Source organism: Sparus aurata, chromosome 17, assembly GCF_900880675.1.
Source record: "Sparus aurata chromosome 17, fSpaAur1.1, whole genome shotgun sequence".
In the NCBI taxonomy this organism is placed as follows: domain Eukaryota; kingdom Metazoa; phylum Chordata; class Actinopteri; order Spariformes; family Sparidae; genus Sparus; species Sparus aurata.
Genome location: NC_044203.1, coordinates 20,107,040 through 20,120,036, shown reverse-complemented (window position 1 = coordinate 20,120,036; position 12,997 = coordinate 20,107,040). Strand labels below are relative to the sequence as shown.

At 42.3% G+C, this 12,997-nt stretch overlaps 2 protein-coding genes and 1 long non-coding RNA gene across 6 annotated transcripts; 2 read left to right on the top strand and 1 right to left on the bottom strand.

Annotated features, from left to right (window-relative positions):
• Positions 1-2,158: 2,158 nt before the first annotated feature.
• Positions 2,159-4,316, bottom strand: LOC115567891 (uncharacterized). The gene is made up of 2 exons (XR_003981291.1): positions 4,266-4,316; positions 2,159-3,605 (listed from the first exon to the last, which is right to left on the bottom strand). It is a non-coding gene; the product is annotated as an uncharacterized LOC115567891 (long non-coding RNA).
• Positions 3,616-10,131, top strand: cbx3b (chromobox homolog 3b). 4 transcript variants are annotated; one of them, XM_030394819.1, is made up of 5 exons: positions 3,616-3,634; positions 5,098-5,238; positions 5,355-5,505; positions 5,933-6,102; positions 7,958-10,131. In XM_030394819.1, exons 2-5 carry the CDS (start codon positions 5,099-5,101, stop codon positions 8,076-8,078), a joined length of 582 nt encoding a protein of 193 aa, XP_030250679.1. In that variant the 5' UTR covers positions 3,616-3,634; position 5,098; the 3' UTR covers positions 8,079-10,131. The 4 variants fall into 4 exon arrangements, with proteins under 4 accessions (XP_030250679.1, XP_030250678.1, XP_030250676.1 ...); XM_030394818.1 differs by lacking the exon at positions 3,616-3,634 and adding an exon at positions 4,410-4,675; XM_030394816.1 differs by lacking the exon at positions 3,616-3,634 and adding an exon at positions 4,412-4,690.
• Positions 10,132-10,235: 104 nt separating this feature from the next.
• Positions 10,236-12,365, top strand: snx10b (sorting nexin 10b). The gene is made up of 6 exons (XM_030394815.1): positions 10,236-10,563; positions 10,810-10,896; positions 10,975-11,075; positions 11,174-11,275; positions 11,452-11,661; positions 11,882-12,365. Exons 1-6 carry the CDS (start codon positions 10,531-10,533, stop codon positions 12,009-12,011), a joined length of 663 nt encoding a protein of 220 aa, XP_030250675.1. The 5' UTR covers positions 10,236-10,530; the 3' UTR covers positions 12,012-12,365.
• Positions 12,366-12,997: the final 632 nt, after the last annotated feature.

Below are 12,997 nucleotides of genomic sequence, written 5' to 3'. Positions count from 1 at the left end.
GGTGGCAGAGCTGGTGACAGTAAAGCATCTCAGCTCTCACACGGCTGCGTTCATGCAGATGTTAGGTTGTGTGCGTGCGCATGCATTAAATGTGGGGATAATCTCTGAGAAAGAATGTAATTATGCAGTCAATCAATCAATCAATCAATCAATCAGTAAGTAATGAGCTCATGTAAATCATTTCCCCACCCCCAGACCAGCCATCAATGTTACAGCTTCGCTGAACACTGCTCTTTGTACAACCAGATTACACTCGGTAAGAATAACAGGACTGGTGTGAATGTCCTCGCTCCAGCTGTAATCCAAGAGCTCGGAGGTGGTACCGAGGGAACGCCAGGGCGCCTCCGTGTGAAAAGGGTCCAGTCAGGCTTGGCCTGAGCCATACAGACCACTACTCACTCCATCCACAGCTCCTCACAGCAGGATCCAGCCATCTGGACTTATTTCTGCTCTGACAGGGTGGCTCTCAAGGCCCATCTGTATGAGGGCTACATTCACCGTGGGCCCCAGGAATGTGCTTGTCTGCAAGGGAGCTGAGCAGATTTAAAGGATGACGGCAGAACGCGATATATCTTTTCACCCATGTACTCTGGAACATGTCATTTCATCAACATCTGTATTTCATTTTTAGTGGCCTGGTCAATCTTTGGGTTTGGGCATAAATAAAAAGGCCTCAAATCATTTCATTATTGCCTGATGTTGAGTCATTTAAGCTACAAACACATGCAAAAAATGAAATATGTTTCTTAAAACATGTCTCCTGTCCCTCAAACTCTAACTCTAAATCAAGGCTGTTGTTTTATTGTTTTCTCACAGAGTTATTTGTGAATCACTGAGGTGTCCTGGTGGCCTAGAGGTGAAGACCTATCACAAAATAATGTTTGTTGCATCTCATAGGCCCCTCTTCTGATATTTCCTGTCTAAATCTTCTCCCTAATTCTATCCCATGAAGGTAAAAAAGCTAAAAACCTCTCTAAAAAGTTTGGTCCTTTGTTGTGTGTTAACTCTCCGGTCAGGGTTTGGTTATGATAACCCCAAGTTGATCCATACTGTAGCAGAGCACTAAATCCAGACAGGACCTCACTGCATGCATTACTGCCATTCTCGTGCCCGCAGCGACAGCTCTACCCTATTAGCTGCTCTGTTACTATGGCAACTGGTACTAAAACCCCAAAAGAGCCGACAGGAAGGGGTCAGAGGGCGACAGCAGGTCATACGGCAGATAACCAACACATGTCTTGCTTTGGATTCTGGGTTGGCTCACGAGCAAAACAGGCAGTGACCCACTGGAGATAAAGATGTAATGTATGGTTGACGTGGTTCTGTTGTGAAAACTAGAAAAATGTACCACTTTTTAACTCTTTACAAAGGCTTTATAGGTTGCAACTAAAGCTTTTATTAATGATCATTTATTAATAATGAATGCTTAGATCAGTTGTACGTTTTTTTTAACAAGTACAATGTTTTGGTTTCAATATTGTAAGAGAAATCTCTGGTTGTTGCCCTCTTCTGCTGACACTTACCTGCAGAATTTCAATCCATTTACATTTAAGTGTCTTAACATTTACGACCACAGACTTGATGTACTGTGTGGTATAAACACTATTTTAATGACTTATTAATACCCTAACCCTAACTGCAGATTTGGTGGCCTTTAAAAGACAACCTGGCAACCCAAATATTGCTTCTTTATAAAGAAGACTTATTTAACTTTATAGACGTAATATGAATTTACTTAATATGCTTATTAGTAATGTGTTTAAGTTGTGCTACTTCTATGAACTCACAAAGTACGTAATATGCTAATGGTAGAACATTATTACTATTAAAGACATACTAATATTTGATTAAGTGTACTTGACTTCCATTTAGTGGCACTTAAATATACATACATACAGCTTCTGTTTTTACTAATGCTGCACTATCTTTTTTTGATAACACTGAACTGGAATGATTTTTTTCATTTCATTTTGAAGTGTATTTCGAAGTAAATACATTACTAAATTATACTTACAATGTATTTTTCACATCTTTCTTTTAAATATAATAACTATATCTTATATATAAATGTGATGATAGTTAAAATTATTCATTGAAATATACATGACTTTTTTTCCAAAGTATAGCATTATTGCAAAAAAATTTACTTATACGAACGTATATTTAAGTGAATTTTAATGATGTCTCAAAATAGAACAGTTTAGTACACTTCAGTGTATTTCAGTATGTCCTTAGTTGTACTATTGATAGATCATTAATCTATTAAATAGATTGTTAGTACATCAAAGATATTACACTTTTCGTACATGAATCATGTGCTCATCAAGTAAACTAAGTGTACTTAATAACTAACATTATTATTTTTTCATTTTACATGGGAATGGCTCGTTATTGACCTAAAAAATATACGTCACTAACTTCACAACCTTCGATAAAGATAATAAATGAATGCTTTTTAAAAGGTGCCTTATTACCAAATGTGTAGTTCTGGCACCTTTTCGAAATTCTAGAAATGTTAATTGTAGAATGCAACTAAAAAAATATATACAACGTTTTCTAGTTTAGCGCAAACTGTTGAGGCTGATCACACTTCAGAGGACAAAGAGAGAAAGTTTCTCTAATAGCTTGGTGTAGAAAGGTCATCTGAAGTGAGAGCTGCTGAGGGCAAAGGATGTAGATGGTGTTTAGTTGCTGAGAACATCTTCAACACAGAGTAAATGATTAATTTAAAAAAAACCCAAAGGTAAATAACAGAATATTAGTTTCATCAGCTGAGAACTTGCAGTTTGTTGGGACCCAACCAGCAGCCTCCGATGTGAAGCCTCCACTGCAGTGGGAGTTGAATGGTGCACATGCATACATGGATTTGCAACCTGCATCAGACCTGTGTCCTGTCCCCTCTGAGAATCAATAAACTCTTTCTGTGAATACGACACACACCACATTCATCTTCCCTGCCAGCTTTTTCACTGAAACCACTTTTAATCACATCCCCAGGGCCTCCCCTGTGTTTTCTCATTGAAAATGAAACTGAGGTATCACTTCTCAGGGCTGTAGCACATCACGATGTGCAGCTCTTCACTGCAGGCATGCCTGTATCTGTGTTACACTGGTGCTCTTACAGTGCATGCATAAGTACATTTCATGAACAAATGTGCCCGGTGTTACATAAGCCTGCCGTGGGGATGAAATGGTATCAGGAACAACAGTGCATCAGAGGCAGCTCCAATGTGAATCCTCTTCTTCTGCTGCCTTTAGCTGTGAGCTCTCCAGCATAAATCCATTCTCATTAGTTCACTGTGGTGCAGGAGCACTGAGCTCTCGGCCTGCTGAACCTGGCAGCCCAACACAAGCAGACAGCGTCCCCCAGTGGTGTGTTAGAAAAGTGTGTGGGATAAATGGTTCGAAAAAAACTCAACCTGGTCAAGAAGGAAGGCCTGTTAGTGGTGCTGACTCGGCCAATCAGCAGCTTTGGGGTTGCCCATTGGCTGAAAGGGAGCTGTCAATCAAATCCTCCAGAGGGGGATTGTCTGTGATCGCCTCAGTGTAGTTTAGGAGGTCGTGGTGAGCAGATCATCTCCGTAGAAACCCTCAGGAGTTGAGCTCTTTCATTTAAAGCACAATAAAGATAAAGGTACATACAGTAAAAAATTTAAACTATTACAAGTTGTTGATAATATCATGTAGAAATGTACCATTCTGCATATTATATTTCTAACATGAAGTACTCAAAATTAGTTAAGGATATTGGAATATTTTGGACTTTCATGTGATTGTTCTGTGACACATCTGAATTTTTATTTCGTATTTTGTGAATATGCATATCCATATCCACGCACATGCCAATGTACCAAATTAATTTTGAGCAGTGTATATCTAACCTGTGTTTTTGGGGCTGCTATTATTGGTAAACTAAGTTTCATCCAAATTTAACTACATATAAACTAATTTAATCTTTGACAGTATATCATATTTTGGTAATCATGACGTTTTTTTATTTATATAAAATCTTTAGATGCAAGTGCTTAATATAAAGGTAGTGGAGTAAAAAGTCATAGAGGAAAACTATTTAGTATAAAGTATCATAACAAGGAAATACTCTTTATTATAATAATATCATATGATATCAATAGTGAAGGCCCAATATTGTGATGTTACATATTTCTTAATTTTAGTAGTTTGTAAACAACAGTAATCTAAGATCAAACAATCATAAATCTTTAATCCCAGTGAGACACGCCAGGCGTACACGGTCCTTGCCATACCCAGCTGACGCCCATGGGTGGCAGGGCTGTTCCGGACCACTGGACGGGGGGGGGGGGGGGGGGGGGGGGACGGACGAGCGGACTGCTCTCTGATTGGTCGGCCTCGGTGCGCGTCCCCGTCGTCTCCTCCCGGTTTTCCTGGCATGACCTTTTCCCTTGGCAACCACTTCCTCCGAGCATCCACGGCCATCTTTAATTTTAACTCATTCATGAAAAGTTGCCTCGCTCATGTAAACACGCGCCGACCGACACGTTTGCGCACGAAGCTGCATCGACGGCGCCGCTTACATGTAGTTGTTTTTCTCCTTCCCCGCCCCCCGCCCCCCCCCCCAGCGAGGAAGCTCCAAAACAGAGCCGAGCCGAGCCGAGCCGAGCAGCACCGCAGCAGGCTGTCCGTCCGCCGAGATTAAGTAAACAGCGAAAGCGTACGTGCATATTGTTCCTGTGCATCACGCAGCGGCACGTCTCCTCCACTGCTCTCGGGCAGCCGTCCGCTCTGTGTTCTCTTACATAAACTGTAATGAACTATATATACACACGTGTGTCGAGACTAACGTGTTGCGTTTTTTTGGAAAGTGTGTGTGTAGTAGGGCTGAGCTCCCGAAAGAAACAGCAGGTGGAGCGCTGCGATAAGTGCACGGATCATTGTGTGAAGGGCACAGCAGAGCACTGAAACACTGCCATGTTGCTGCTACTGCTGTTGTTGTGCAAACATGCCAGGAAAGGGGAAATGAAAGTGTGTTGTTGTTGAGTTGAAGCCAAAAGCAGAAAGAAAAAACAAATGACACTTTGAATGTTTTTAACGCGCCTGTTTGTCATTCAATTATGGCAGGATGAGAAAGAAGCAGACTGCCAAACAGAGGAAGACAGAGGAGACCACAGTAGTCCAGGAGTTTGTGGTGGAGAAAATAATACGCCGCAGAATATTTAATGGAAGAGTGGAGTACTTCCTGAAGTGGAAAGGCTTCACCGAGTGAGTTGAGAGGTTGCGACAGTCAGCTGGTTGTCTTGCTCATACTGTATGGTGTCATCTCTGTGGTGTGTGTGTGTGTGTGCATGATTTTTAAAGTATATCCTCTCCTCCTACAGTGCAGACAACACATGGGAACCTGAGGACAACCTGGACTGTCCTGAGCTCATCGAAGAGTTCCTGAGGAACAGCCACTACACCGAGCAGATTGAGGAAGAGCAGCAAGGGTTCATTCCCAAAGAAGAGATGACGGAGCAGGAGACGGAAATTGTGAGTTTTTTGGCACGTCTGTGTTTCCATGTTATTTACAGGACTTCCTCACTTGGAAATCATATTATTAGAGCCCCCCTTTTTTTTTTGATACAGTGCTTTTGCTGCTTTACGCTCAGAAAATTCAGGAAGCTTTACTCCTGGAGCCGGCTCAGATAAATCCCACAACGCTGGCAGATTCTGTTCCTCCTTTTTTTTGGCAGTTCTCAAACCGAATATGAATCTAAATGGTGTGTGAAGGTGGTTGGTTTCGCAATGCCCCTGAAAGCGAAAGCAGTAAAAAAAAAAAAAAAAAGCTGTTCAATTTCCCTTTCTTTCACAATCTGCCAGTACAGTGAAAATATAAAGTCACAAGTCACAACCACCATGATCTTTGTGGTCTCTCATCTAAACGTTGAATTGTTTGTCCTTGTCGTCCTCCCCACAGTCCTGCATGCAGTCTCAGCAGCAGACTCGCACCGTGCAGAGCGACGTCGACGTCCTCCAGCCAGATGATGAGCACTCAGACGCCCCCACTAACCTCAGCACTTACCTCGAGCCTGAGTGCATCATCGGCTCCACGGACAGACAGGGAGAGCTCATGTTCCTAGTCAAATGGTAACTCCGCCACTTCCCTCTTCTTCTTTTTTTTCTCCCCTCCATCCTCGAATGAATGCCAGAGGTTGGGTAAATGTTTGCACAATGGTAAAAGTCCCAGTTGTTCATATTTTAAAGGTTTAGTGTCAGGTTTATGAGGGTGTTTTTGGAGCGTGTCGTGTCATCTACCAGCTATATAATGTGGACATATCATGTACTAAAACTCAGAGTTGGACTGAACATCTGACAAAACATTCATCAGATGAGTGAGTGATCTTGGAGAGCATCTCTGACCGCAGTGAATGTTCAGTGCAGTTTTAAAGAGGAACCAAATCTTTACATAAATGTCAAGTTATTAGTCGAAGGAAGTGCTGTGATGACACTCATAATGTCTTGGGCGGCTCTGACAACTTTGTGAGGTTTGAGAAAATGACTCTTAGGCTGTCTTTGAGGGAGAGCTTGTTTTTAAAAAAACAAACGGCAGGTGTGAGGAGATGTCGGTACTTACCAAGAATGTGGAAACGCCGGGGCATCTGGCAAAAACATTTAACCTCGCTCAACTCTGCAACGGCTGCGTTGGCCAATCAAACACCTGAATACACACATTCCTGGTAGATGACTTTGTTCGGAAAAAGTGTCTACCTGTTTTTAGTTTAATTTGCACAATTTAAAAGAAAAAATACAAATAACATGGGTAACGAGTGATAAACTGCACAGGAAGAGGCAGAAAACCTGGTGGGTTTATTTGAAGCCTTCTCCTAAAAATGATCTAAAAATATCACAAAGTTATAAATGAATATATTCAACAACATACAGAAAATATGAAAACATAATAAATATGATAGACTAACAGTAACAACAGCAACATAACAATAATAACAAACAAATCTCATGTTTATGTGTCTGTGTGTTTGTGTGTGCAACACTGATTTTATGTCTGCATTGACTCCTGACTCCACGTCACTTAAAGTGATTCAAATGAAGCATGAACACAGAGACGGCAACACACAGTTCACCATTTTCCAATTATGGCAATAAAAGATCAAATGATTCCTTTCTCATCTCTTAAACAGTCGGGTGGTACTCGGACTAATCAGCCTTCAACATCATGAACCTGTTCCTCAGACTGAACTTCCTGGAATGGCGCGGCCTGAATTCTCACTGGCAAAAAGAACCTCTTAGTTGCATTTTGAGAAGTGAGGTTGTCACAAGACCAGATCTTTGAACTCAGTCACAATACTTGTGTAAAAAAAAATAAAGGATGTTCATTACGTCTTTTGACTCCATGGCAAAAAGAAACAAAAAGTCCTTGGCACATGAGAGAAAACAATATGTTTTTTAAAAGTTAATTAACGACACATTGCCTTGGGTTGAAAAATGTTTTCTAGATTTGTTTGTTTTTTAATAGCTTTGGTTCTTCTTTGGATAATATCAAATGTGGCTATTATATAATTTCTAACAAGTGTTATCCAAAAAAAGGGGAGAAGAAGCGATGCTTTTGACAACGTGAGGGGGGAAGTAGACAAACGGGCAAGGCAGGTCTATTCATTTGTTTATGTATAAGCACCTTTCAAACACAGAGGTAGTTCAAAGTGCTTTACATCAGACGAAGAAAAGACATTGGAACAACATTTATACTATGAAGTTAGATAAATGTCGACATTATGTATTATGTACACCACTTAATACTCGTGTGACTTATTCATCAGATATTTCAAAACTGCATTAATAAGAGATGAACTGTTCTCAGAAGCCTCCCCCTCCACTGCCCTTATTCTGAACTGGCAGAAGTGTGTTGCTGCTGAAACATTTTAGATATATTAAAACTAGGAGGCGGCCATCTTAATGGTTTCCTTCTCCTCTGTGTTCCCCACAGGAAGAACTCTGACGACGTGGCCCTGCTGGCGGCCCGTGAAGCCAGCACCAGGTGTCCCCAGATGGTTATCGACTTCTACGAGCAGAAGCTGATGTGGCACTGCGGAGACGAGGAGCAGTGAAGTGTGTGTGTGTGTGTGTGTGTGTGTGTGTGTATGTGTGTGTGTGTGTGTGTGTGTGTGTGTGTGTGTGTGTGTGTGTGTGTGTGTGTGTGTGTGTGTGTGTGTGTGTGTGTGTGTGTGTGTGTGTACAGAACTGATAAACAGCTGTGCTCTCGCCTGAAGCTTAGTTTAACCTCCATCAAGCGTCCTCCTTCAGCTGACATTAGAGGCATGCTGTGTGAAATTACGTCCCGCTGCAGGTAGACTCTCGGATTCTGGCAGGTGTGAGATACTCGGCAGGGATGGGTCTGAAGTGCTCTCTGTCCTGTGGTGCCCAACGACAGCTCTGTGCCTTTGCGGAGGCCGCGATGGAGACTGAAACTAACCTTTGTGTGTAGCGCCTGACGTGAGGTCGGACTAACCTGTAGCAGCTTTAGTCTTGTGCAAGCAGACACAATCACTGTGGACATGTGTTTTTGTTTTTACTGTTCTGTAGTTATTGAGTATTTATAGTCCTGATCTTGGTTGTTTAGTGTGTGCTCGACACTGTGTAGGCAGAGTGAACTAACTGTACCTCCAGTCCATGTAGCTGAAGATTGTAGCCCTGTTGTGTCGAACCTTTTGGTTGTTTGAAAACGTGTTGTGTGAGGTGTTTATAGCCACAGCCTCTACTGTGTCTTACTGTGTCTCTGTATGACCCTTGTGGTTTATGTAAAACATTTTAAGAAATGTTGCCCACCAGAAATTTCCCCAAATTTCCAATCAGCTGCTAAGTACCAAACCTTCTCTTCCCATCTTTATTGAATTATAGCACAAAAAGTGAGTTTTTAAAACATAATGTGGTGCTTACAGAGTGGACTCGAAGCAGAAAGACTCAGAAAGGTCGTAGTTTTGCGACGTCCAGAATAAATGTTGGCATTGTGCGTGTCTCCAACCTTGGGATATGTTGAAACTTTACCACCTATGCGGGGCAGCTGGCTTTGTGTGATCGTCTTGCAGGGCCTCGAGGTACGCTCTTGTGGCTGAACACACGGCGTCCTTTAAGGAACTTATGGCAGCTACAAACGTGGTTTAGACTCAACAGCCAGCGAGAGAAGCAACTTAGTTTGCAAACAACATTTGAGGCTCCTCAAGACATTTGGTTATAGCATCAGTTTGTAGAGCTGTAGAGTATATTTCTGTAAAAGAACAGCAATGAAAGCTTTTCTCAATGGGAAAGATGTTTTCAACAAGTCTCCTATTGTTAATCTGATTGGTTAGAAGTTAAGCCCTTGATAGACAGTGAAATACAGGTGGGTTTATCCAATCAACGGCCAAGTATTTTTAAAATGTGCCTGCCCCTTTCCCAGAACAGTTTTGTCAGGTCATAGACTTAACGGTTCTTTTCATCTCTGCAAACCACATATGTGTTGAAACTTTACATTACTTCATATTTCAACTTCACTTGTCTTTACAATTCAGTTTTATGTTGCGACAACACTGCTGAGGGTGTCCTGGATTCAACCAAAAAAATATCCTGACACTTGCTAAGATTACTCGGTTTTTGTTGGTTAAAAAACTGGAAGTGAAACGTGGCCTCTCGCCCACAGCGCCTCCTCTTACTGATGAGAAAGTCAGCTCATAATCATGTAAACTGAACGTGATATGATAGGTGTTGTGAAAGTGTGAATAGGACGCGTGCAAATTTACGGAATCCAGGTTTTAGAGACACGTACACTGCCAACATTTTATTCTGGCGACTGGGCCGAGTATTTCTTAGGTAAATCTATTCCAATTTACATACATTGAAAATAACTTTTGTGCACCTGTGATGACTAATAAGATTGTTAAATATAGCACTTTAGATACAAGACTGTCCAGTCATGCAGGGCATTGTCTTCCAATAATCACACAGGTCCGTGCACATGACACCTGTGTTCCGATGGCACTGTCCTGACTCGACATATCTCCCATGACTGTTAATGGGACACTCAGCTGAACCTTAGACCTCCTGAAACACTCCTGCTACTGAATTACTGTAACTGTTGACCATGGATCTGTGAAGTCTCTGTGAATAAAAGAAACCTTTTGTGAAGCTTTTCTCTAAAAAGTCTGGGTTATTTAAAAAAAATGTTTTTACTTCATTTGTCACATGCTAAATCATAAGGGATTTAAAAAATGATAAGTTTCGATCTGACTTCAGAACAGTAGCTCCTGTCAGGGATTGCGCTGTGTGCTGACCATCAATAAGCAATAAAGTGATAAGCAGCAGTAGAATCATGGAGGCATGTTGGCACGTGTCATGCCAGCAGTATGTAGTGATCAACAGTGAGTTTGGCTGAGTTGTGAGGAGGAGCCTATCTCGGTCTTGTGACTTTATTTGTAAAACCTTTGCTCCTGGACAATAAAAGTGGAAATAAAAGGCACTATAGTGCTAAGCACAGCGTTATCTGGCGGAATACCTTACAGTGACCCAAACAGGAGCGCTTGGATTATGAGAGAAGAAAGTGACAGTGCTGTGAGTCAGGTATGTCTAAAAGTTCATTCTAATGAGATTTGTTTTTAAAATGTAAGCACAGAAGCTTTAATTTGTGGTGCACCCTTAAAAAGCAACTTCTTTTTCTATCCTGAGCAACAAAGGATATTTGGAGGATTTTCCTGTCCCGATGCTTGTCGTGTTGCTCATCGCACTTCCTCTATCTGCCAATAAAAACTTCCCTTTTTCATAACGCACTGCATTCAGTTCAGCGTCTCTCCTGCTTCCTCCATGCAGCAGATCGTCAGTGTCTGGGTGCGGGACCCGCGGATACGAAAGAATGACTTCTGGCATGCCTACATAGACTATGAAATCTGTTTACATGTAAGTAAAGTGATGAAGGGAAGTTGTTTTAATGTATGTACGTATGTATTGCTATAATATATGTGTCACCTGTTTCAGACTGACAGCGTGTGCTTCACCAAGAAGATCTCGAGCGTGAGAAGGAGGTACAGTGAGTTTGTATGGCTGAGGCAGAAGCTACAAGCAAATTCAATGCTAATGTGAGTACAGTATCTTAAAGAAATATACCTCCAGTTTCCATGTTAAAGGTCACCGGCTTTGGTTCCTGTCTTTTTTACTGTCTGTGTATCTTTTGCAGGGTACAGCTTCCAGAGCTGCCTCCAAAGAACCCCTTCTTCAGCCTGAACAACGCCCAACAGATCACTGAGCGCATGAAAGGGCTCCAGAGGTTTTTGGAAAAGTAAGAGTGACTTCATAGATCAATAAACGGGGACTTTGACATAGTGCAACACAAACACGACAGAACTGGTGAATCAGAGTTTCCAAGAACGCCGAGCCACATGACTGCTGCTTTACAGGAAGCAATACAGTATGCTGTAAACAACAATGTAAGTCGTTCTGTCCTGTGTTCTCCAGGATCGTCCAGAGCCCTCTGCTGTTGTCCGACAGCTGCCTGCATCTGTTCCTGCAATCACAGCTCAGCGTGTCCAAGATCCAGGCCTGTGCTGCTGGAAGGACCCACTACTCCGTGGCACAGGCGGTCAAGAGCTGTGGCTTGAGGCGATTCCACTCGGAAGAGGATCTGCAGAAGGACCTCAGCATGTCCTGTGACTCTGACTCAGACAGGTATCATAATGGAGTCCAAAAATTAATCGTTTTCCTTATTAGGAACACAGCAGTAGAGCTGAAAGTCTGTTACCTCTTAGGATAGAGATCTGTTTGCATTTTCTTTGTCAACAGTGAGACAAAAATGCGCTTTTAAATATAAATCAACTGATGTATTTTCCAGGAGAGATAATGCGAGAACTCACGCCCATCCTCTGTTTTTTGCCTTCTGTCATTCCAGCTCAGAGTGTAGAGATCCAGAACCTCGGATTAAGGACTTGACGATAATCAAATCACAGAGCGCGGGTTTGCTTGATCTCATGGGAAGCAGCCAGGAGGAATCCCTCAGCTCCTCGTCTGGATCTACATGAAAAAGCATCATCATCTCATTGGCAGGAATGTTTGGACCTTGGAGGAAGAAATCCGCCTGTTACTCTGTCATACAGCACTTTTAGCCATGTGGTTTCTCCTTATTACTACTTGTAAAAAAAAGCAACGATGTGTTATGTTGTAATTCCGGCATCTTAGTTGGAAACGTGCACCATATATGGTGATAAAAATGTACCCATATGATGAGTATTCTTTAGCTGTTGTAAAGTTGTAGCAAAACTGTGCCTGAAGATGGCAGTGTTGTCTCATCCATCTGTTTGTAAATTCACTTAATCCATGAACATATGCTGTAACTGTCCCTACTGACTTTATAAATAGTGGCATTGTGACTTATACTCATTCACAGTGTGTGTTTTTGTCACATATGTGTAGATAACAATGCAGTATCTTAAAGCAGCGACAGCCTAATGTCTCTCTGTGGCTGAACTCCCCTCCCCCCCCGCCAACCCTCCTAGAGTAAGAGTAAGAATAAGAGTAAAGTGTGGGAAGCTTGTCATCTTGTGGCCACTGCAGTGCTTAGCAGTATGATGGGTAATGGGGTCTCTGCAGAGTTTTCACACAGCCCCCCTGTCAGGTTGTGTGGCTGGTGGGAGGTCCTGCGGGATCCCAATGGACTCGCTCCTGTCTGAGGAGGCTAGCAGGTAGACAGGCGACATTGCTCCCTGCTGAACAAAATGCCAGCTGCACTGACAAGCCACCTTTTTCTACCTGTCTCTCCCGCTTTGTGTTTGTATGAGCCCGTTCCCTACAGTCTCATATCCCTGCATGTGCATGTGCTGACACACATACTCCCACAGTGAGCAGCACCGTGCTTATGCAGAGGTAATGACCACTAAACAGAGAGAAGGCAGGCTGACATATCCGCACAGCTAATTAGATTAGCTTTGTCTCTCTGCGGCGCCTGTGATATTCATTATAAATTCAGAGCAGACAAAAGGCTCGTGTTGTGGAGAACAGAGAGGTGACG